The sequence below is a fragment of the Aspergillus fijiensis genome, assembly GCF_003184825.1.
Source record: "Aspergillus fijiensis CBS 313.89 unplaced genomic scaffold BO72scaffold_90, whole genome shotgun sequence".
In the NCBI taxonomy this organism is placed as follows: domain Eukaryota; kingdom Fungi; phylum Ascomycota; class Eurotiomycetes; order Eurotiales; family Aspergillaceae; genus Aspergillus; species Aspergillus fijiensis.
This window is the reverse complement of record NW_024469066.1, coordinates 37,404-58,975: the sequence shown is the minus strand read 5'-3', so window position 1 is coordinate 58,975 and position 21,572 is coordinate 37,404. Positions and strand designations below refer to the sequence as shown.

Sequence of the window (21,572 nt, the reverse complement as noted above, 5' to 3'; positions counted from 1 at the left end):
TCTGTCTGTCTGTCTGTCCGTCTGCCCCGTCCCGCATGGCTGATGCATTGCAGCTCACTCCTCCCTCCCCGTCTGCCATCGTGTCCCTGCATGGAAGAGGGGCTCGCAGGAATCAGGACCAACCGATGAGGAGGGACAATCGTAATACCATTGACACCGGACTGTGCTTTAGCGCTCTTCTAGAATCATTCGTGGAAGGACTCTGCTGGCTTAGTGCTTCTTCTAAACTACTCCGTAGTACTACGTACGTAGTTGGGTTGTTTGACCCCGGTCGGTCGGTGACTGGACTTTACCTGTAACTATACGAAGAATCTCCACACCTCCTTTTTTTCCGCGCTGCTTGCTTGTCCACCAAATCTCTTGTTCGTTCGCCCAGTGCAAGGTCCTTGCATGCCACGTGCCATAGCCTTCATCGTTTCTATTCCAATGTTCACTTGGGGGTCAATATGGACAGGAGTGACCTTCCCAGCAGCAAACAACCGTTGTTTGCCGGGGCAACCAAACCACCCAACAGTCAGGGCAGGAGCTCCGTCCGCCCCCACGCGGGATCAACCTTATCCTAAGGCATGAACAGCTTCTTACTATGTACTATACTATCGTCTATACTGATGCTCGATCTATCTATAGCACCTAGTCTTGTAGTGCAGGACTATCCTTAATGCAACACTATTTTCTTCCCAGCTTGTACGACATAAGAGTCTACGGCTCACAGCGTCTGACTCAACTGTTTTACACGTGGCCAACATGAGAGCCAAGGATATATTCCGAAACAAAAACCAGACCCCGTTAGCATGACACCAAACAAGACCAAAACACAGATCGTATCGTCCCAAACCGAACTGGTACACGCATGCAAGTCAGACGGTACATAGTCTAGCTGTAAACAGTGTAGTAAATGGGAAATGCTCATAGGTCAGCCGGGTCCGAGGGCAGCAACACCTGCATATCCGCGCCCGCAGCCGCATCCTCCTCGGGCTCATCGGTGAGAATCCCAATGCCACTGTCCAGACGCTTACGGTGCTCGCCCCGTCCAGCCTCCACATCGATAAATCTGGTCATGCTGACCGGTGTGATAGGCTCGCTGCCCAGTGTGGTACTTTCCGACTGCAGTTCATCAGACCGAATCTCCCAATTGGCGGCTCGGACCTTGGCCTTGCGGCGTTCGTTGCTGACGGTTTCTTTCATTCGAGCAAATGAGCGTGCTTGCTCCGCAGCCCATGTCTCCAGAAGATTGTCCCTAGCTTCGGTCTCAAGCCGCAGCTGGTGCTCCAAGCCCACGTTGCTCCGCCGTAGACTATCGATCTCTGACTTGGCACCCGCGAGTGATGTGTTGAGCTCTGCAACGACAACGTTGAGGGTACCGATTTCCTTCTCACATTGTTCAAGTTGCTCAGCCGCTTCCTGTTCGAGACTTTCGATTGCCTTCTGACGCTCCAACTCCAGTTCCTCCACTCTGACGCTCAGTTGGCACGATCGAGCACGGTTTTGTTCAACAGTGTCTTCCAATTCGCGGATGCGGGCTTCACGGTCTGCAACTGTGCCCTCAGCGACGCGACGCGCATTTTCTTGTTCTGTGACTTGTAGTTGAAGCTTCGACACCTGCTGACTGTAAATGTCGCTGTTCGTGACTTTATCTGATTCTAAATCTGTGACAAGTGTTTCTAGGCTCCTGATCTCCTCGCGATACCTGTTAAGCGCGGCATTGAGTCTGTCAATACCTACGGCCTGCTCCTCTCCTTCTTTTTCTAGCTCCTGCATCCTCATTCGTGTATGGAGCATGTCGCTAGCAGAGCCGGCAATAGACTCTTCAAGACCGCTGATCTTCTTGCTCGCTTCTTCGTACCGAGCCAGAAGGTTATCGAATTGAACACGAAGGGCTCTTTCCCTGTCACTAGAGCCCAAAGCCCTTGCGCGCTCATCTCCTAAGCTTTTGATCAGGATCTCAATCCGTTTGACCAAAGCACTAAGAGTCGCGCAGCCGTCATTCAAGCCTATATTCGGGGTCTCTCCAGGAATCGCTCGTTCGAGACGCAAGCGTGCGGAGCGGAACTGATCGCGCATGTCTGCAATGATCTCTTCGGCGTGTATTCCGGGAAATCCCAGTTCTGACAACTCCTCTTTGATAGAATTCAATGACTGCGTGGCATCCGAAGCTCGACCAAGGGTCTCAGCCAGACTTGGTATCAGTTGATCTACGAAGTCTGGCGGTGGGGAAGTTCGATGAAGACGAGGCTCAAGCGTAGTTCCACCAAAGGACGCAATGCGAAAGCGGCATGCTTCGAAGAGGGCGCGTTTCTCTCTCCTAGCAGTTTCAAGGTCTGCGAAGAGGGCATGGATTTCTGCCCCTGAGTCATGGTCAGGAAGGGACAATTGAGTTTCCGCATCCGCATTCGGGCTCCCGCTTCGCAAGAGTTCACAACCATCTATGCCAAAGCGTGAAGTTTTCCATAGAGATCTGAGATCAGGTGAGTCCGAGATAAGCATCGTTTCTCCGTCAAATCCGCTTTCATTGACGATGATTGTGTCGTTCTCGGTGTTGGTGACACTGGAGCTGTCGACGAGATCATCCCTGGAGAAAGAAAGCTCCTGTCTCATTCGATGATTCTCAGACTCCAGACGCTCGGCTAGTGACCGAGGGGAATCGCACGAGGGTCCGCCAGCCGGTTCCAGCGATGCGCCTGTGGGCAGGCGCTCGATTCGCTTGACCGAATCCAGCTCTTGCTTCAAAGAGTCACGTTCCCGCAGCAATGTCTGCAAGGTTCGCTCATAACGTGCTGCGTCCCTCTTCTCGCGCTCCAACTGGTTGATCTCATCACTCAACCCAACTCGCCGGATTCTTCGTTGCGTCCGCGAGTCCAGAAGCTGTCGAAGTGGCGTAAATTGAAACACCTGTTCCACACCGGCTGACGAAGAGGAGGCCGGGGAAGGCGACTGAAAGCGGGTCTTGCGGAGTGGCGTGGAATGGCGTCGCGAGCGGCGACTTGGAGAGCTAGCCAAAGGATCTATATCCGCCCGTTCTTCAAAGGAGGTGCGTAGCATGGCGGGCGTGAGCCCAGTCCCATAGTCGGAGCCGTCGTGTAGCTGAGGGCCTGGATCGGAGAAGCGGACCTTCTTCCTAGGCTGTCGCCGACTCTTGGAAGGAGTAGCGGTGGCATGAGCGCTATTGGACTGACGAGTTGTTCGTTGAGTGGACGCTGAGAGTTGAGGCTCTGGACCGGAGACAGAACCGACCCGGCGTTTGCGCCCGGACTGCTGTCTTGTTTCAACGACCATTGCGTATTGGCCCGGCGGGGTACAGTACAGTACACGCTTAGGTCGTACAACAAAGGAAGATCAGTGATATAGATATAGTATCTGAGTTACCAGTAGGTTCCGCTCGGACAGAATAATGATAGAAACGTGTTGCAACCCGAATGAAAATGCAGTGGTGCAGTTGAATGCATGAAAGGCGATATAGGCGATATATTACCGAGCAACGAAGGCAACAGAGCGCGACAAAGTATGGAACCGCAACCTGGAGGCAACAGGGGCCACCTGGCAGAGTATATTTTGATATGATTTTTCTACATTCGGCAAGGGGTCGATCGTGCCGAGGGCGAGGGCGTGCCTTCCTTACGCGTGATGGACCCAGGGCCATGTCTCAATTGGGAAAGCGTAAACAACATCCCGAGCTGGGCTTAGCCTGGAGCCTGGAGCCTGGGGCCTCCCGGGGATGCCTTGCGCCCATCAGGTGACTGTCTCTGTGCCTGGCGATGGGGTTGTGTGCGTGTATGACATGTGAAAGGTTCACGGCCATTTGCTCGTTCATAATGACCGCAAGCTACGGAGTACTGACTTAACTAACGTTATCACTTCTGCGTCATCAGCTCAGCTCCATTGATGGATGATTACAGTGGATCAACCATAGTTCGGGCACTTATCAGTCCTAAGCCTGAGCACAAAGGCCTCCCTCCCCCTGTCAGATTACACACTCAAAGTTGCAGTGCGGTAGTTGCTATCTTATCGCTCCCAGGGAACGAAATTTGGCTCTGCACATCACTCACTTTCTCTGGCCAGAGTAAATGACCGTCGTTCCCCAACTTCATCCCAAACATCCCAAGACCTGGGTTCGTTTCCATGCGAGACACTGCAGGCTACCAATTGATCAAGCTCCCTTACTTCTCCTGACTCAAATGTTCCAAATGTCCTGGTAACAGCGTTGCACGGTCTCTGCTGCGTGGATGATGAGGTGATGCGGGCCTGCTGCGGGTGATGTCATGCGATCTGACTCTCCCCTCGCCAGTCGAAGAAGCAACAATCCCTAACACTAACTTAAAACATGCAGATCGCCTTTGTCTAGATATCCCTTCTCCTTCCCGGCACCCTTTGCGAGCTGTCATTTCTGAAGTTGACTGCGCCCTCGACACAAGCTCCACAGTCCTTCTCCACGCCCAAGCCACTGCGATGGCCACTGCGTCAGCCAGTTGGTATTCGAGCCAGACTGCTTTGGGCGAACCACGACAGACTTCAACAGAGCAGAAAAACGGGCCCCAGTCCTCCATAGCCGACCTTACCTCCGAGACTGAAGACATCATGGAAGGTCCCATCCTAAAGCTCCCCCCAGAACTAGTCCAGCAGATTCTGGCTTATCTGTCAGCCCAAGAGCTTGCCCGTGTAGCCGTTACCTGTCGCTCTCTCGCGGATCACGTCAATAACGAGCTGCTGTGGTTGAATCTGATCAACTCTTACTTGCCCGAGCCTATTCATGACCCTGGCCTTTTCGACTCCTTCCGTAGCCTCTACATTGCCCACCATCCCTGCTGGTTTATTCCTAAGCACAAAGTCTGGTTTTCCGACACAGAACATACAGGAAATCTGATTCTGGCGCGGTATGATCATCGACGCGGGGTGATCGAGGCATACCGGGTCATCGCAGAGCGGCGCTCTCATCAATTTCAAATATGGGACTGGAACCCCGATGTTATCATACAAAGCTTTGATCCGAGGGTCAGTCTATGGTTGGACGACCCTGTCCTTTTGCTAAAGCCCCAGCGCGAGGGGCGGTCACGCTATCTGCAGGGAGAGATTCGCATGCCCATGGCTCTTGAGATGCAGCATGTCTTCAATGCCTTTTCACCCTGCTCAAAATATCTGCCTCCAGACCTCGATGGGAGTAAGCAGTGGCCACCACCAACCATCCCGAGCAATCATCGAGTCTATCGGGATGTCGAGCAACAGCTACCAGAGTGGGAGCGCAATCCTCGACAGCTAGAGGAGATGTCAGAGTATGGTTTCCGGATCCGAAGGTGGGCGCATTTTCGTCTGGGGGTTCCCATATTCGCCGCAGGTCGGAATGAGACCCTCTCGACATTTGCCACGCTCGACCCTGCAGTGTACACGCCAACACCGCGCAGGCCATACCAAGGCATTTGGGTTGGCGATTATTCAGCCCACGGCTGCGAATTTCTGCTTGTGCTGCAACGCGACCGCGATGGATCGCTCGCGGCGGCCGAGCCGACTGATGGCGAAGCGACGCTACAGGGAAGCCTCGAGGCTATCAAGCTGACCGGTGACCCAAACGTACCACGAGGGGAGATCTCCTTTGCAGCGGATGACATCGGCCCTGGCGGCCTGGTGCGGATTGCTGACGAGGGCCTTTTCCAAGGAGCACGAATCGTGCGCAGCCGAGGCCATGTGGCGGGCCTTGGCTTCCGTGATGGTAAGAACTATCGTTCCGAATCAAGTGTTTGTCTACTCTGACCCGAGTTTCTAGATACTTTTATCTCGTCTCAACTGATCCTGCTCTCAACGGACTGTGTGGCTCACTACTGGGAAACAATGGGCCACATCTCTTACTACCGCCGACTCGATGTTGATGCACTACTCCAGACGTGAGGCCGACTTGTTCCAAACATTACGTATGGGCGCATCATGTCATTTATCTACTCTTCTCCATTCTTGAAACCTACCCAGTTGCATTGCTTTGGTGTCTTACATTGAAGCACGTTAGCGCTTCAACAACGGACGTGGGCCAGAGCTCAGCATCGTGGCGGAGTGACCGTTCCCTCCATGGCAGAGCACCCATTGGCTCTTGGGATGGGTGGCTCAAGTCTCAGTGATGTCGCTTGCATTCTCAGCCCAGCCACTCTGCGAAGGATGACTGTAGTCGAGATATGCATCGGTTGTGGCGGATAAACCAGGCGTGGTACGATAACTGTTTGCTATCGACATGAGTTTATGTACATTGGTAATATCAAGGAGAGCGCCAGTGTCAGGTACACGAGTGAAGAGACGACTCAAGGTGCACAGATAATGAAGGATATTCCTAACGCCATGATTTGCTGTTGCAACACCAACCGAGCGGGATCCCCGCCGTACGATCACCATGCATATACGAAACCGACCCGGACGCGTGGAGGATCACCCGGGCTTGACGGGGAAGAAGAGGGAGGGGGTGGGGAGTTCTTTCCTCTATCCTGCCGACCATAACCGAAACGGGCATGTAAACGGGCACTGCAACCGATTTCGACATCGAGATTCCGTTCCAAGTTCGTCGACCCTGCCACTTCATTCACGTTGAGACAGGAGAGAAAGAGGGGGCAGCCGACTCAGCCGCCGACGATAATCAACAACCCTCTACCGTCTCCGCTCAAACCAGCTGGTCGACCCGAGGACCGCCACGGACTGGTCCATCACCCACTCGCCCACGCCGAGGTATTTGTCAATCCACTGCTTGAAGTCCTTATTATCGGTGATTTTGTCGGTTTCGAGACTGGGGCTGTGAAGGACCCCCACGCACAACCCGGGACAGGGGCAGGCGTGAGGAAGATGAGTTAGCGTGATGTACGAGGTGTCGAATACAACCCAGCCTCAATCCTCGGAGGTTGAGGTTTGCACATGCGCGGGAAGCGGGAGGGGGGTTATTACGTTAATCCAGTCGACCGCTTGATGCCGGCCAGAAAGGCGGAGACTGGTAGAAAGCGAAGGGCGGGTTAGCATCACTGGTGGTTCGCTTCGCATCCGAACTTCTGCCTCCTGCTTATGATGGCTGGGGCGCGATAAGAGAATAAGAAAGAGAAACGTACTGAGTACCGCATCAAAAGCGTAATGACTGAGACGACCCAACTAGTAGCCCCGACCAACCGGTCATAAATCAGTATACACTTATTCCCCGGGCTCGCATATGCTACCCCCCGCTTCAGATTCCTGGCGAGTAAGAAGATGAACCCACCATCTTGAAGTATGCGTGCGTGCGCGCGTGGTATGGTACGATCGAAGTAGCGGCTAGATAGATCGACAGTCGACAATCGACAACCCGGGAGAGAGAGGGGAAGGAAGACACTGGATATCTGCGCCGTTAGCTACACTGTCTCTCTCTCTCTCTCAGCCAAACAATACCCGAATCCACTCACAGGACTAAGAAATGTAGGCTGAAAACTCAGGCGCTGCCTGTAGGCTATGCTATCGGGTAAGTTCAAAGTGGACGGTCCTGCTCGGAGCGGAGAAATGAGGAGTTGAAGTGTAAAGATGGTGGAGAAAGGGAACTGCAGTGGACGGGCTCACGTGCTTCGAGGGCACATGACGTGGGCGAGTGATCTGTCCAAACTGTTCGTGGTTTAGGCACCGGTGGAAAGGCGGTGAGGAATCGGAGGCTGGGTTGGGGACGAGGGGCTGGTTTGCACTTCACCTACTAGGCACTGTTGGTGGCTGGGAGATGGGTGGGTGACTGATGGCTATGGCTGAGGGAGGGGCTGTTGTGGCTGTGTCGCTCGCTTTTGTTGGTGGGAGGGGCTGCAGAAGCCGGTGGGGGTTTGAAGTGAGGTATCTTGATGTGTAGATGTGAAGTTTGAATTCAAGATGCCATCAATTGTCTTTAGGCTGCTTTTGATTGAGGCAACTGGGTATTGTGCTCTACAGTACATTGCAGGAGTCTTGTAGACCATATTTTGGACGGCATCTCTTGTCTGAGAGATTGGGAAAGTTCGAGTAGGTCTAATGGAGAAGCTGCACTTATGCACTACATCAACTGTGAAGAGGAAGACAGCTGGGTATACTACTGTAGTAACTGCCCGCCGAAGACAAGCGCCGAAAGAAAGACATGGTCGGCGACATTAGCGATCCTCAAGTGAGGACCTAGGGGGTTGCGTTGAACCAGATATATGCGTCTACAATCGATGATAGAACGCAATACAGCCCATAAGAGGGTACATCGCTCTTATCTCCACAAGACACCCCATAGCAAGCGACAAGCCACGAATACATGAACCAGACACCAAGCCTACTACAGCGTTAGTTCAAAAATGTACGCAGTATAAACCAAGACGCAAAAGCTCACTCCCATCCCAAACGCGAGGCACCAAGCGGAATCAACAACCACCTATCTCCGAGTCCAGATTCAACCGCAAATAACCTGTGTGGACCGGAGTAACTGCCGTGCGTGCCGGCCAGGCAAGAAACTCCGCGCACCGGGGCTTAAAGTCTTAAAGTCTCTGAACGGAGAAAGCCAAATGCGGGCCGCCGCGGAGAGTATGCCGCAGAGTGCCTGAGGCAGTGACGGCCTGGTCTCTGAGGCAACACAGGTACAATGGGTTCACCGGGAGTCCCGAGTCGGTAACCGAAGCCTGGGCTCTCGCTATCAAGACATCGGAGATGCCTGGTTGGCGAGGTTCCTTCTGGCCAATCGGAGGTGGAAGAGTATAGATGATGTTGAGGACGGAAGTACAGTACAGCTACCTGCGATACACAGTACGGATATACATAAGTATGATAAAAGACTGAAGTAGTGATGATCGGATGTGCATGGTTGGCTTGCGTAAAGGGAAACGAGACACCACTAAACGGCCATGTAGATTGATGCTGCTCTTGGTTGCCTGAGAGTGTGCGTGACGGAGGTCTCCGATCATCAGTTCCCGGAACGGGAGTCACACACACGAACTTCATTCTGTTTGCATGCCATCGGACACGACCATGTTTTAAAATTGGACTGATTGTACTGAGTGAGCACTGTGCTGAGGCATATTGTTCAGCCCTACGGGTTGGTCTCATCCACTTCGGCTCCATGTTCCCAGCAAAAACATGGGAGATTCGTCCTCTGCGGCACCTGATTGATCGAGGTGATGGGCATGGTGGGGATGGAGTCTCCTCCAGTGGTTTTGTCATGTGGTCCATGATCCATCGGGGCAAGCTGGTTCTGGACGGAAAGCACCAAGTGACAATTGTTGGCGATAGACTAGGAGGATACTACGGAGTTGATAGGGCAAATATCATGGATCATGGATCCCTCCTCAACATGGAACCGAATTGGGAGAGTCGCCAGGGAGGTGTGCCTGAGGATTCCGCTCCGGTTGGCGGCGGGGTTCTAGTACAAATTTAAATAACTAGTACCTAGTACTGGATGTACACTGTAGCTGGCAGACTGGATGGTCAAGTACAGAGGATGATCCTTTTTTTTTAAAGAGAATTACATGTTACTCGTGGGCCGTAGATAAGTTAGAGTTGCCATAAAACAACAACAACAACCAAAGCCATTAATAATAGCAATGAGCTCAGTTACGTAGAAACGAAGGGGGGCGTGGGCGACTGGAGGACCAGCTACCCGTGGGGAACCGACCGAGAAGCTGAAAAGGGAGCTGGTAAAAACGGCTGCCAACATTTTTCCAGACCGAAGAACGGACCACTCATCCTCACCCACACCCCTCTTGACCTGCTCTGCTCCAGTCTAGTCGGTCGCTCACTCACCGGATCCGCCGCTGTTCATCTTTTCTTTCCTATCTTTCCTCCCACCCCACCCCACTCTCTCTCTCTCTTCTTCCCCTTCTGCTTCTTCTCTTCCTCTTCTTCTCTTCCTTTCTCTCCAAACCTCTCCTCCCTCTCCAATTTCACTCACCTCTTCTGATACTTTTTTTTTCTATCCGGTTCAGTAGAGACACCTTATTCAAAATGGCCGCCAGCTCCTCTCTCGACCATCTGAGCAACCGTATGAAGCTGGAGTGGCACTCCAAGCTCAACACGGAGATGGTCCCCTCCAAGAACTTCCGCCGCACCTCCATCATCGGAACCATCGGTACGCTCATCTCCCAGGCGCATTGCATTGATTGTCTTGCCTTAGAGCTTCAGCAACCGTGATTTCGTCGGTTACTGACATTGCCCCGCTTCTAGGTCCCAAGACCAACTCCGCCGAGAAGATCAACATGCTCCGCAGAGGTACGTTGGTTATAGTATTCGACTCGGGGGGCTCCTGAGAATTAACCTGTGATCCAGCTGGTCTTAACGTTGTTCGCATGAACTTCTCCCACGGTTCTTACGAGGTGAGCACTTGGTCTGCAGCCACCGCTCGGTCCTGATGCTGATTTTGACAGTACCACCAATCCGTTATCGACAACGCCCGCGAGGCTGCTCGCACCCAGGAGGGCCGGCCTCTGGCTATTGCTCTCGATACCGTAAGTGCTTCTAACCAGGCTTCACGATCAACGCATCTGACCCGACCGTAGAAAGGACCTGAGATCCGTACCGGAAACACCGTCGGCGACGCCGATATCCCCATCAAGGCTGGCCACGAGCTGAACATCACCACTGATGAGCAATATGCCACTGCCAGTGATGACAAGAACATGTAAGTCATTCCGCCGTGGGTGATTTCCGCGAGTCATCATCACGTCATTTGTGGGCGCACTCGAGTCAACGGAGACTGATCTGCATCCCCGTAGGTACCTTGACTACAAGAACATCACCAAGGTGATTGCTCCCGGCAAGCTCATCTACGTCGATGACGGTATCCTGTCTTTCGAGGTTCTGGAGGTCGTCGACGACAAGACCCTGCGCGTCAAGTGCTTGAACAACGGCAACATCTCCTCCCGCAAGGGTGTCAACTTGCCCGGCACTGATGTCGACCTTCCCGCTCTGTCCGAGAAGGATATTGCCGACTTGAAGTTCGGTGTCAAGAACGACGTCGACATGGTCTTCGCTTCCTTCATCCGCCGCGGCAGCGACATCCGTCAGATCCGTGAGGTCCTCGGCGAGGAGGGCAAGGAGATCCAGATCATTGCCAAGATTGAGAACCAGCAGGGTGTCAACAACTTCGACGAGATTCTCGAGGAGACCGACGGTGTCATGGTTGCCCGTGGTGACCTTGGTATCGAGATCCCCGCCCCCAAGGTGTTCATCGCCCAAAAGATGATGATCGCCAAGTGTAACATCAAGGGTAAGCCCGTCATCTGCGCTACCCAGATGCTCGAGTCCATGACCTACAACCCCCGCCCCACTCGTGCTGAGGTGTCTGATGTTGCCAACGCCGTTCTCGACGGTGCCGACTGTGTCATGTTGTCTGGTGAGACCGCCAAGGGTTCCTACCCCGCTGAGGCCGTCAAGATGATGTCCGAGACCTGCTTGCTCGCCGAAGTTGCCATCCCCCACTTCAACGTCTTCGATGAGCTCCGTAACCTTGCTCCCCGCCCCACCGACACTGTCGAGTCCATCGCCATGGCCGCCGTCAGCGCCAGTCTGGAACTTAACGCTGGTGCCATCGTGGTCCTGACCACCAGGTAAGTGTCGCGCCTCTGTTGGATCGAATAATGTGCTGACATGCGATGTAGCGGCCAAACCGCTCGTTATGTCTCCAAGTACCGCCCTGTTTGCCCCATCATCATGGTCTCCCGCAATGCCAAGGCCTCCCGGGTAAGTCCATGTGTTCGGTGTGACAATCATGTGATTTGTGCTGACTCGATTTATCGCAGTACTCCCACCTGTACCGTGGTGTCTGGCCCTTCCTCTTCCCCGAGAAGAAGCCCGACTTCAACGTCAAGATCTGGCAGGAGGATGTTGACCGCCGTCTCAAGTGGGGTATCAACCACGGTCTCAAGCTCGGCATCATCAACAAGGGCGACAACATCGTCTGTGTCCAGGGCTGGCGCGGTGGCCAGGGCCACACCAACACCGTCCGTGTGGTCCCTGCTGAGGAGAACCTCGGCCTGTCTGAGTAAATTCTCGATCCCAGGATACCGGCACTCGACCGGTGGATGATGCGATGAACGACAACGATTGGATAATAACGCGCCAAGGGTGTTGTGCCTCTGGATATATCGTAGCACACGGTCTTCTCTCATTTTCAAACGCGACGATGACGGACGACGGAAGACCCCGAGTAGTGGACACCCGACCGCGAGTGTCCACTGGGTCGGGGTTCGTTTCATGAGTCGGGGCGAGGTATGACCGAGCCGCACCTGGAGTGCGTGTCGGTTTTTGCTAGACGTCTATTCTTCTTTTACTCCCCGCCCGCGCGCACTGGAGTGGGAACCAAACTGGAGGTATCAGTTGTAATCTGCCTGCCATCTCTTTTGACCAGATCGAAATCTTAGCCAGTTCATATTCGGGTGGTATTTTTCGCTTTGCTCCAGATGCTGCGATCCCCAAAAAGCTAAAATTAATGAATTCCTTCTTGCACATGTCAATAATTGATCTGCTTCAGTATGATGCATTCTTCTTTCCTTGTAGTGGATCTAGCTGCGTATGTGTTAGTATCCAAGCTGGTCGTATCCAACCTGACTATGGGTTAGTATTCAGTAAGGGCAGCAAACACGCTCGCTGCATCTCACGCCAGCTTCTTAATCAGGTAATAACCCGAAGCGTTGCGAAGAGTGCGAACAGTGTGAAGAGTGGAAACACCGCAGGAGGGTAGCAGTTGCAAGTTAAGAAAAGAAAGATGACCTTGCGGGGAGCACAAGAGGGAAGGAAGGAGCGAGAGCTGGGGGAGGGAGGGGGGGGTTTGTTTAATTATGGAAAACCGATTACCCCGAAAGACCGAGGCTCACTTTTCCCAATTGCATCTATCCTCAGCTCCCAAGGAAACATTCGGGATGTTGGTTAGTATGAGTCTGAGTATACGGGTGGTGGTGTACGCGCCCCGGGGGACATGCAAACACACGACCCATACCCAGAAATTCCAGCAGCAAAAACGAGGTGAACGAGACAACAACGGGGAGAAAGATCTTAAAGAATAAAAAGGTGCAATGCGAGCAAACTGCGCACCAGAAAAGAAAAAAAAAGAAAAAGTTCCCCTTGCATGTGGGTGGTGGAGGGGCAAATCAAATTCCCGCGTCGATGCATCCCGAGTTTTCCCGGGATCAGCCGGTAAAAGGCGCCTGCGCACCGTTGGAGAAGTCGGGAGAACGGAAGTTTTGGTTGCGCTCACTGTAAATTTTGCTGCTGGCCCGGCCCGGGGCCCGGTTGGGGTTGATGCGAACTACCTACTAAATACTAAATCACCGGTGAAGGGATTCTTCAGTCTTCTTGTCATAGTATAGTACGTGGATTTAGGATACTATGTTAATCCTATGGTAGATAGTGATGTTTCATTCAATGATCATGATCATGCCCAAGCTGGTCGCTGGCTAATCTATCAAGTTCCATTATTACATTAAGGAGAGGGACCGAGTGAAGTCGCCCGCTTGGGGCGAGCTCGGTTTATATGCAAATGCAAACAAAGCCGCTTCGTGTTTTCCATGCTCAGTCGCTCACATATCATAGCAAATTGAATCAAAAAGTAGGTCAATGCGGAAAGAAGGCAGTAAGTAACGAAGAAGGAACGTCGGTTCTTTTATACATCACTTCGTGTCGTATCGTCGTGTCCGTTATGTATGTATGCATGCTGGTGGTAATGTTCATAAAGAAGGGGATGCGCAAATAGATAAGTGTTGCCGTTCTTAGGAAGCTGGCAGATCGGTTCAGTGTGGCGTTTCGTCAGCGGTCTCACCGTCGATAACTGAGTGACTGGCCTGGCTCGGGTAGTGCTCGACCGGAGCGTATCTGAAGGCCTGGGGTTGTTGGAATTGGTGCCAGCAACTGTTAAGCGATTAGCATCGTCCCGCGAGAATGTTTTAAGTGAACAGTGGCCTACCTCGGTGCTTGAAGTACATAGCGGGCCATCGCCTCCCTGAAGCGACTCTTATACTCCTTGGGACTGGTGACAGTAGGTCGGTTTTTGCCACCACCGGCAAAGCCACGATCCTTGATCCAGGATTCCAGCTTCTTGTCCCACGTGTAGGTGCGAATGCAGTCGATGACTCCGACAACCAGTTCCGACCGATTCTCGTCGATGGCGATCATGAGAGAATAATCCATCACATTTTGACGACCCAAAAAGAGGGTATCGTTCCAAACGCTTTGGCTAAGCAGCTTCTTCGAATGCTCACGGACAAACAACGGCGTTTCATAGATGAAGTCGACCATGTTCTCGTCAAGAAGCACCTCGTTGCGTTCTCCGGTGCTTTGCACCTTGCGGTTCCTCATCGAGCCCTTGAGGTCGAAGATCCGCGTAGGGACTCGGTCGTAGAACAGGTTCTCCATCAACAGTAAGAACCAGTTGAATTCCGTCCCCGTGGCAGGATTCTTGATAATCACCTGGTAGAACCCGAACATCTTGGCGATTGCGGAGGGCAATTCGTGGAATAAAGCCTCAGACATGATCTGGAAGTATGCAGGGGCGAACTTCAAGAACGCCTGGGTTTCAATGGGCGACAATGACTTGAGGATGAAACGGTCATCAAGGGTCTTCAGGAACAAAGACTTCGTCTTGCCTCCTTTCGAGTCCCACTTGGCACAACGGGAGAGGGACTCCACGATCCGCTCCGCGACACCGCACTTTCTCCGAAGCGCGTCGAACTGTTCGGCGTAAAAGATTTTACAAAGCATCTTGGCCTGGCCTTCTTGAAATTGATACTTGAGATGCGTGCCGGTAGACCGCAGCAGGGCGTGTTCCACCCTGGTTTCTTCAAAAGCCTCTATGCCCTGTTCTGGGCTTGCGCCCTTCTCCTCTGGTTCCTCAAAGCGTCGCTGAATGGCCGTGAGCTTCTCCTTGTAATCGGACGAGTCTAGCGCGAACGCTATCAGTGAGCTTGGTTCATCCTCACGAACGATGATGTCACAATCAGCGAAGACATGGTCGGACATGGTGAGTGGGTAGTCGAGCGGAGTCCATCCACTGGCAGAGCGCTCGGACCAGAAGTTCGTCAGCATTTTCAAAAGAGTGCTTCTTTCATGTTTCGGGAACTCCTTGAGGTCCATTTGTTCATCTTCAGGAGACCCCTTGATCTCGTCATTCGAATCGGTCCGCTGCAAATCGTCGGTTGATGCTCCTCTATCTTCATCACTGTGCGCATCTGCTTCAGCGTCTGACAAGTTGTGCTCCTCATGAGTACCGTCCTCGATGCCTGGCTTGGTATCAGGAAGCTCCTGAGAAATGGAGTCTTTCCTGCCATCTTCCAATTCCTTCCCGAGTATGTCTTCACTGTTTCTGCTTGACTGGTCCAGAGGAATGCGCGACAAGAGCTCGTCGCCTTCGCCAGATGGCTCCCGCTCCTCTACTGCTTCCCTGACGTTCTTATAGACTTCCACGATGGGCTTGGAGGAGGCCAGAGGGAAAGCCCGGGAATGCGCTCCTTTAGCGGCACGCTGGGCTCTTTCACGTTGACGTTCCTTTTCGAACTCTCGGCTCAGTTGCTCAAAATGCCTCGCCAGGTTTGAGACCCGCGAGTTTCTCCGATTGGGAATTGAGCGTGGAATGAAAGATGGCCCAGGTGTCATCCTCCCGTTCCGCATGGCGTTGAAGCCAAACAATTTCTTGTCTCCGGGCTTGAACTTGGAATCTAAGGGAGGACTGGGCGTACCATCCAGCGGGCTCAACTTTCCCAGCCCAAGCTTCATGCCCCTGATAGGAACACCGTCGTACGCTAGCTCTTTTTGCGGCTGAACTGGTTGTGTTTGAGAGCGGAACAAAGGCGGAGATGCTGACTTCCCACTACGCCGAAGGAGACCTTCGGCCGGTCGTGGAATTGCCGACGGCAAACGGCTCGGAGGAGTGACTTTGGATACGTCTTCGCTCTTCTTCCTTGTGTGAGTGTTTGATTCATCGGGAGGTGGAGTCTCCGTCGGTTTCGCATCTGGCGCTGTGGGGATGACCATAGGAGGATGGGTTTCCACCGTCTCCAAAGAGCTTGCCACAGAAGGCATCAAAGCAGACGGTTCAGGCTGAGCCAATGGCGTTGCGAGATCGAGATGTTGGACCTCCTTTTCTGCCGCGAGCTCGGCTTGTGGAGGAGAGAAACGTGTGCTTACGGGGCTAGTTGAGATAGCCGAGGAGTCAATGTCCTCTCTGCTTAAGTCACTTCCCTGGCTGTGAGCAACATCCTTTCTGTTCGAGTGCTCCTCGACAACCGAAACGAGAACGTCCTGAGCCTTCTCGGGGGAAAGGGTCATGCGACGTGCTTGACGGATCTTTTCTGATTCGGGACTCTGTCCGCATTCGGTTTCGGTTGGGGTTGTTGGAGGCTCTTCGTTGGAGGAGATGGAAGTAGCATCCCTATCCAAGAAAATTTTCTTGAGTTGCAAAGTTGCTAGACGTCGGATATCTTTCTCTGAAGGGAAGAAATTCTTCTCAAATTCGGCGAAAGCAGTGTCCCATTCAACAACCTTTTCCTGGACCGCTCGAAGGACTTCATTCAGAGGTATGACCTCCCAGTACTGGGAATTGGTGTACTTCTCTTGAAGCTGTTTGACAATCATGGCGCTATCCTCATTTGCCTTTCGGTTCAGGTTCTCAATCTCCTTCTTGCAGTCTTCCGCCAATTTTGGAATCACGCTTTCAACGTTGATGCCCTTCAACCTGGCCTTTACCGAGGTCATAAATCTACTGATGCGTTGCTCCATTCTTTGATAGATCTCGTTCCTGAGTTTGAGGTCGTTGTCCACTTTCCAGGTAACCCGAGTCCGAGGAACAATGATCTCAAGCAAATTAATGGTATCGTAGTGAATGCGGATGGCAACATCCTTGAAACCGAAGAAACGGAGATGATCCCGCTGCAAGTCATGAGGGCAAACGCCCGCTCGGGCATGCAAATTCTTGTTCCAGAATGAAAGCTCTAGATATTTCCCGAAGGAATACTTCCAGGTGCTTTCGGACATGGGAAAGACCTGGGTTTCATTGCCGCAGATCTTGCAGCAGCTCCACATCAAAATGGTGTCCTGAAGGCCGCGGAGCTTCGAGGGATATGGCTGGGTAAATATGCTTATCTGGGCCTCGCCGTGAACGTACTGACGGTGGTGCTCGAACATCCTCTTCTCGCAGCCGTTCGCAGTACAAACTGCGTTGGCATGTAGACAGATATCCTCTACATACTGGCCCAGCGTACAATCCGGTTCGAAAATTGCGTCACCGCCATGTTCGTTGTAGTATTCCAAGGCGAGAAGATCTGGACCAGAACACGGAATCGATGTCGTTGTGCAGACAAGGCTGAACAGAACGACGATGTTCTGGTGCGCATAAGGATCGAAAAGACCGACGCTGCCAGCAACATAAGCCTCCCACTGTCTTTTCTGTGTTTGATAATGATGAAGCGCTCGGTCATATTCAGCATCATGGGCTGCGCGCAAAACCTCCTTGACCTTTAGCGGAGCTCCTTGCGGTGCCTCATGAACCATTTCGGGAGTAATGAGGATAAACTTTTGCGCCTTGGCCTTTTCATCTGCGGACAGTCCGGAGTCGGGATCTTGGTCGCGGAGACGCTTCAGGTAGGCCAGTCTGCGCTCCATCTCCCGAGCCCTCGCGAGCAAATAAGGAGGCTCAAATTTGACAAATGGCGAGGCAGACAAGATCTTTGTTTCGTGGTCGTGGATGATCTCTTCGTAGTACGTCGGCATGGGAACATCATCTGGTACTTCGCTGGCCTCGCTAGGAGCCACCAATGCTTCTTGCGACGAATTGCTGGATTTCTTCTCGCCAGAGTCTCGGTCAAGTTCGCTTTTCTTGTCGGGCTCGGTCTCTGGCAACGACGGCATCTGCGCGAATTCGTCTCGCATCAGACATGTTTCTAGCTTGAGGTTGTAAACAACATATGCCATGAATTCAGTGATCCGTTTGACCTTGGCAAGGACATTTCCGTCTCCTCCCCGCAGGACAATCGTACAGCCAAGTTCTTTGCGGCAGCCTGACAGGTACATGTATGTCTTCTTCCGGCCATTGTAGACATAAGTCTTGACGTCGAAGCTGCCACAGTCACTCGTCACAGGTGTGGTCACAAGCTTATCCATCGAAGTTATGATTCGCGTTTGAGTACAGCGAGAAACAGCTTCGAGGACCGACGATTTCACATTGTACGCGGTGGCGATATTGGCTTTGTCCAGCAGTTCGAGAGCCAGGCCAGACACATTCTTCTCAACAAGGAGTAAGTTTGGTCGGAGAGCAGCAATGCGACTAACAAGATTCTCGAGGAACTCCCGTTCTTGACGAATCACGGGCTCTAAGCTCATAAAGTGCTGTTGATGCCGTGCGTACTCAAGTGGAAACGCGATAATCAAGATTTTAGGTTGCGGGATGCTTCGAGGCATGCTCTTGAGTGCGAGGTTCTTGGTGAAGACGAGACCCGAGACATATGAGGTGTCCCCGGGCCTACCACCTGAGATCTTCTTGAGTTTGATGTAGTGACGAATGTCCATATCATCGCCACCCTGCACATCGGGAACAACCTCATCAGCTGCCTTCAAGAGGATCGGTAGGAGTGCAGTTTCCCACTTTGACGCATTCGGCACCGAAGCATCTTTCAGGAGTTGTTGTAGGAGTCTTCGAACGTGGTGCAGACTAGCCTTGTTCAATTCAACCGGCGGCGCACCTGCTCCCCTCATGGAGGAGCTTCTCGTCATTTTGAACCCACTTGGAGCAATCCCTATGGAAAAGACATGAGCAACATTTGTCGGTTCATGTGGGTTGAAGACACTGTCTTTGGATGCTCTCGGGGAATGACGCTGATGGACACTACTCGCAACGCTCAAATTGCGACGCCGAGAAGCCCGGGGCAAATTTACGGCTCTCGAGCTACTGAGACTTCCTTCATCACCGTCACGGTAAGAAAAATTCAAATTCGTGGTGCTTCGGTCTCCGAAAGCAGACCGGCCCTTTTTCATCGCGGCGAGTAGCCCGCCAAAGGTGGTTCTCTCGCTTTCACCGCCGCTTTTAGACAAGGATCCTTCGGAGACTGCAGACAATAAGTTGGGCTGTTCATCAGCGCTGGAGGCGTCATCAGAAAGATACTGCGCCAAGTCTGGATCAATGATGTTATCTTTATGGAACGCGGGAAGACGCTGTTCGCGGGTAGAGTCATCTGCATGGCGTCGTTGGAATGGGGCTCTATCATCATGAAACGGTTTAAAGTTGCGAATATATTGCTGACGCGAGTGATGGCGCTTGTGGCCCATAGAATGAGGTCTTCCGCTCAAGGTAGACTTCAAGGATCTCGAGGAGGTAGGCCTAGTCAGTGGCCTGTCAGGACTAATCTCGAGAACGGCAGAGCGGCGGTTGTGCCCTTCGCCTGCACGTCTCGTTGCTGGAATGGCCATAGTGGGAGTCTTCATGACATGTTCGATGGGTTGAGAGACTATAGAGGACGTGTCGTCATCATCCGGCGGAATGCGTGAGTATATACTTGCACCAAGCTCAGAAACCCGAGGATTTATCACAATAGGGCTTTGTTCACTATCTGAAAACTCCGAGGAATCATCGTCATGACCATTGATCATAGCCTCACAGGGTTTGCAGACACGAATGGTACCGGGTTGACCGAACCTGTCACCCGGAATGAGAAGTGTACATTTCGAATCAAAGATCTGGCCACAGGTCCGACAATGATGTTTGCGTCGGAAAGTGGAAAATGTTTCTCCACAATGGAAACAATCCTTTGCATTCTCATCTCGCATCCAAAACTCTTTGCTGAGTAGCTTGCTCCTCAGCTGAGACATGACGCCGTCGCCTCCACCGTGAGATCGCCGGCTTCGCCCATCTTGGCTAGAAACTCTTTCAACGGCCGTATTCAACGGCGGTAGTATGGGCGTCCCAGAGGTAGATTCTCCTGTTGTAGCCTGAGATGCCACATAGCCGGGTAAGCGACTGGCGCTCGATATAGAGAGCCTGTCGCCGGGTTTCTGTTTGACAGTAGCCTTCGCTGGTTCTTTTGACTGGGAGCTACCATCAGTCAGAGGCACTGAGACGTTAATGCCCGGTGGCAATTTCCCTTCGGCTAGAGATCCTTCGCCGTGGTTGGAGACTTGGCTGACGCTGTTTGTCCTCGATCCAGAGGCAACAGTTGATCTTTCGGGCTTAAAAGAAGCGGCTGAGTTTGACCTCAATCGTTCATGGGGCAACGATATCCCATCTGGACCAAGGTCAACCGACCTCTTAGCCTTACGCAATGGGCCAGGTAAATTGGCTTCTATATGTCCCTCCGACCTTCTGAAATAATCGGGGGGTTGACTGCCCGTTGTGGAAGATCTGCTAATTTCCGGGCCATCGTAGGCACTAGAATGCGACTTGATCTGCATAAGCGGGGAGTTCGGGAGACGTTGGCTCCAGCCTGACGAGCTTAGAGATGCAGTGTGAGGACCTTCTTCCTTGTCTGTACCAGCGGAGTCAACTGTCTGCAAACTGTTGGTAGAGAAGTTGGCTGATGCATTACTTGAATGAGGAGGTGGTTCTTTGACAGCGTTGACATGAATTTCCGTGACTGTAGGGTCGACAGCCAATGCACTGCCTGTGGTCTTTGGCAAGGGCGGAACGGGAGATTTCAAGGCCGGTTGTGGCAAGATGGAAGCTTTTGAGGATATACTCGTTGTCTTGGAAGAAACCTTGGAGCTCTTCGCCAGTCCCGACGGGGGCGGGCCATTTTGGGCGGAGAGGTTTCCAGGCACCGGCGAGTGTAACCTTGACCCTTGAGTTGAACCCAGATGGTACTGCTGCGACTCCGCGACCGAGTCCGGGGCCGATCTGGGGAACGAACGTTCTGACGGAAGCGGGCTTTTGAGGCCAGAGTCTTCGGCCGAGGTGTTGTTCGATGTTTTGCCCACGCCACCAACAATCCCACCCACTGATGTTCGGAACCTAGTATACAGTCCACTCAAACCTCCTTGCAGCTCGCCTGACAAGGTCTTCTCGTCGACGACCGAAGTCGGAGCTGGTGGACTAGTGAAGTCGTTGAAGACGGTGAGGGAATCGGACTGGTAGGCGGCGCTATGAATTTGATCGAGGGTCGCATTTAGGCTTTCGCGTTCAGCCTGCGTCGAGATAGATGCTCGAGAGCCTCGGCGACCCAGAGGAAGAAAGACCGACGATGCGGATGGACTCGACGTCCCCTGGGATCGTTGGGACGCCATCCAAGCTCCGTCACGTCTACACACACACGGGCGGCACAGAGAAAAGTATCTCCCGCGGGGGGGAGCTTATCGGATCGACCTCACAAGTTTATGAGGAGTAAGGGGTGGCAAACATTCGAAGTATCTTGCTGGGGCGGAGCTGGGTTGCTCGGTGATCGGAGTCTGTGCGGTGAGGATCCATGCATGAAGAGGTCGACTCCACATCATCTGGAGATGTTTATAACGAGTGGGTTTCTCGGGAAGAGGGTCGGTCGGACAGTCAGACAGTCAGACAATTCAGTTTCGCGTTCGGTCGAGGGACAAGAGGCAGACAAAAGGCAAAGTTTTGACTTTTGCTATGACAACGGGGGGGGGGACAGGTGGAGAAGGCAACTCGGGAGGAAGTTGGAAGATAATTCGGTGATTCA

The 21,572-nt window shown here is 52.8% G+C and overlaps 6 protein-coding genes across 6 annotated transcripts; 2 read left to right on the top strand and 4 right to left on the bottom strand.

The window, feature by feature from the left end:
• Nucleotides 1–906: 906 nt before the first annotated feature.
• BO72DRAFT_472968 (uncharacterized protein) lies at nucleotides 907–3,905 on the bottom strand (the record flags this gene model as incomplete). Its single annotated transcript, XM_040947173.1, has 2 exons — nucleotides 907–3,252; nucleotides 3,903–3,905. The coding sequence occupies 2 exons, from the start codon at nucleotides 3,903–3,905 to the stop codon at nucleotides 907–909; spliced, it is 2,349 nt and encodes a 782-aa protein (XP_040795776.1).
• Nucleotides 3,906–4,443: 538 nt separating this feature from the next.
• On the top strand, nucleotides 4,444–5,874 carry BO72DRAFT_391159 (F-box protein; the record flags this gene model as incomplete). The annotated part of the gene is made up of 2 exons (XM_040941840.1): nucleotides 4,444–5,698; nucleotides 5,753–5,874. 2 exons carry the CDS (start codon nucleotides 4,444–4,446, stop codon nucleotides 5,872–5,874), a joined length of 1,377 nt encoding a protein of 458 aa, XP_040795775.1.
• A 616-nt stretch (nucleotides 5,875–6,490) lies between these two features.
• BO72DRAFT_307931 (DUF1748 domain-containing protein) lies at nucleotides 6,491–7,302 on the bottom strand. The gene is made up of 4 exons (XM_040940478.1): nucleotides 7,211–7,302; nucleotides 7,065–7,104; nucleotides 6,907–6,949; nucleotides 6,491–6,757 (listed from the first exon to the last, which is right to left on the bottom strand). Exons 1-4 carry the CDS (start codon nucleotides 7,211–7,213, stop codon nucleotides 6,616–6,618), a joined length of 228 nt encoding a protein of 75 aa, XP_040795774.1. The 5' UTR covers nucleotides 7,214–7,302; the 3' UTR covers nucleotides 6,491–6,615.
• Nucleotides 7,303–8,158: 856 nt separating this feature from the next.
• Nucleotides 8,159–9,288, bottom strand: BO72DRAFT_307902 (uncharacterized protein). Its single transcript, XM_040940477.1, has 2 exons — nucleotides 8,315–9,288; nucleotides 8,159–8,257 (listed from the first exon to the last, which is right to left on the bottom strand). Exon 1 carries the CDS (start codon nucleotides 9,145–9,147, stop codon nucleotides 8,452–8,454), a length of 696 nt encoding a protein of 231 aa, XP_040795773.1. The 5' UTR covers nucleotides 9,148–9,288; the 3' UTR covers nucleotides 8,159–8,257; nucleotides 8,315–8,451.
• Nucleotides 9,289–9,883: 595 nt separating this feature from the next.
• BO72DRAFT_481476 (pyruvate kinase CDC19) lies at nucleotides 9,884–12,446 on the top strand. The gene is made up of 8 exons (XM_040947680.1): nucleotides 9,884–10,042; nucleotides 10,138–10,182; nucleotides 10,240–10,286; nucleotides 10,338–10,418; nucleotides 10,470–10,591; nucleotides 10,686–11,519; nucleotides 11,571–11,652; nucleotides 11,712–12,446. The coding sequence occupies exons 1-8, from the start codon at nucleotides 9,919–9,921 to the stop codon at nucleotides 11,955–11,957; spliced, it is 1,581 nt and encodes a 526-aa protein (XP_040795772.1). The 5' UTR covers nucleotides 9,884–9,918; the 3' UTR covers nucleotides 11,958–12,446.
• Nucleotides 12,447–13,697: 1,251 nt separating this feature from the next.
• BO72DRAFT_522458 (1-phosphatidylinositol-3-phosphate 5-kinase FAB1) lies at nucleotides 13,698–21,371 on the bottom strand (the record flags this gene model as incomplete). Its single annotated transcript, XM_040949766.1, has 2 exons — nucleotides 13,871–21,371; nucleotides 13,698–13,815 (listed from the first exon to the last, which is right to left on the bottom strand). Exons 1-2 carry the CDS (start codon nucleotides 21,163–21,165, stop codon nucleotides 13,698–13,700), a joined length of 7,413 nt encoding a protein of 2,470 aa, XP_040795771.1. The 5' UTR covers nucleotides 21,166–21,371.
• Nucleotides 21,372–21,572: the final 201 nt, after the last annotated feature.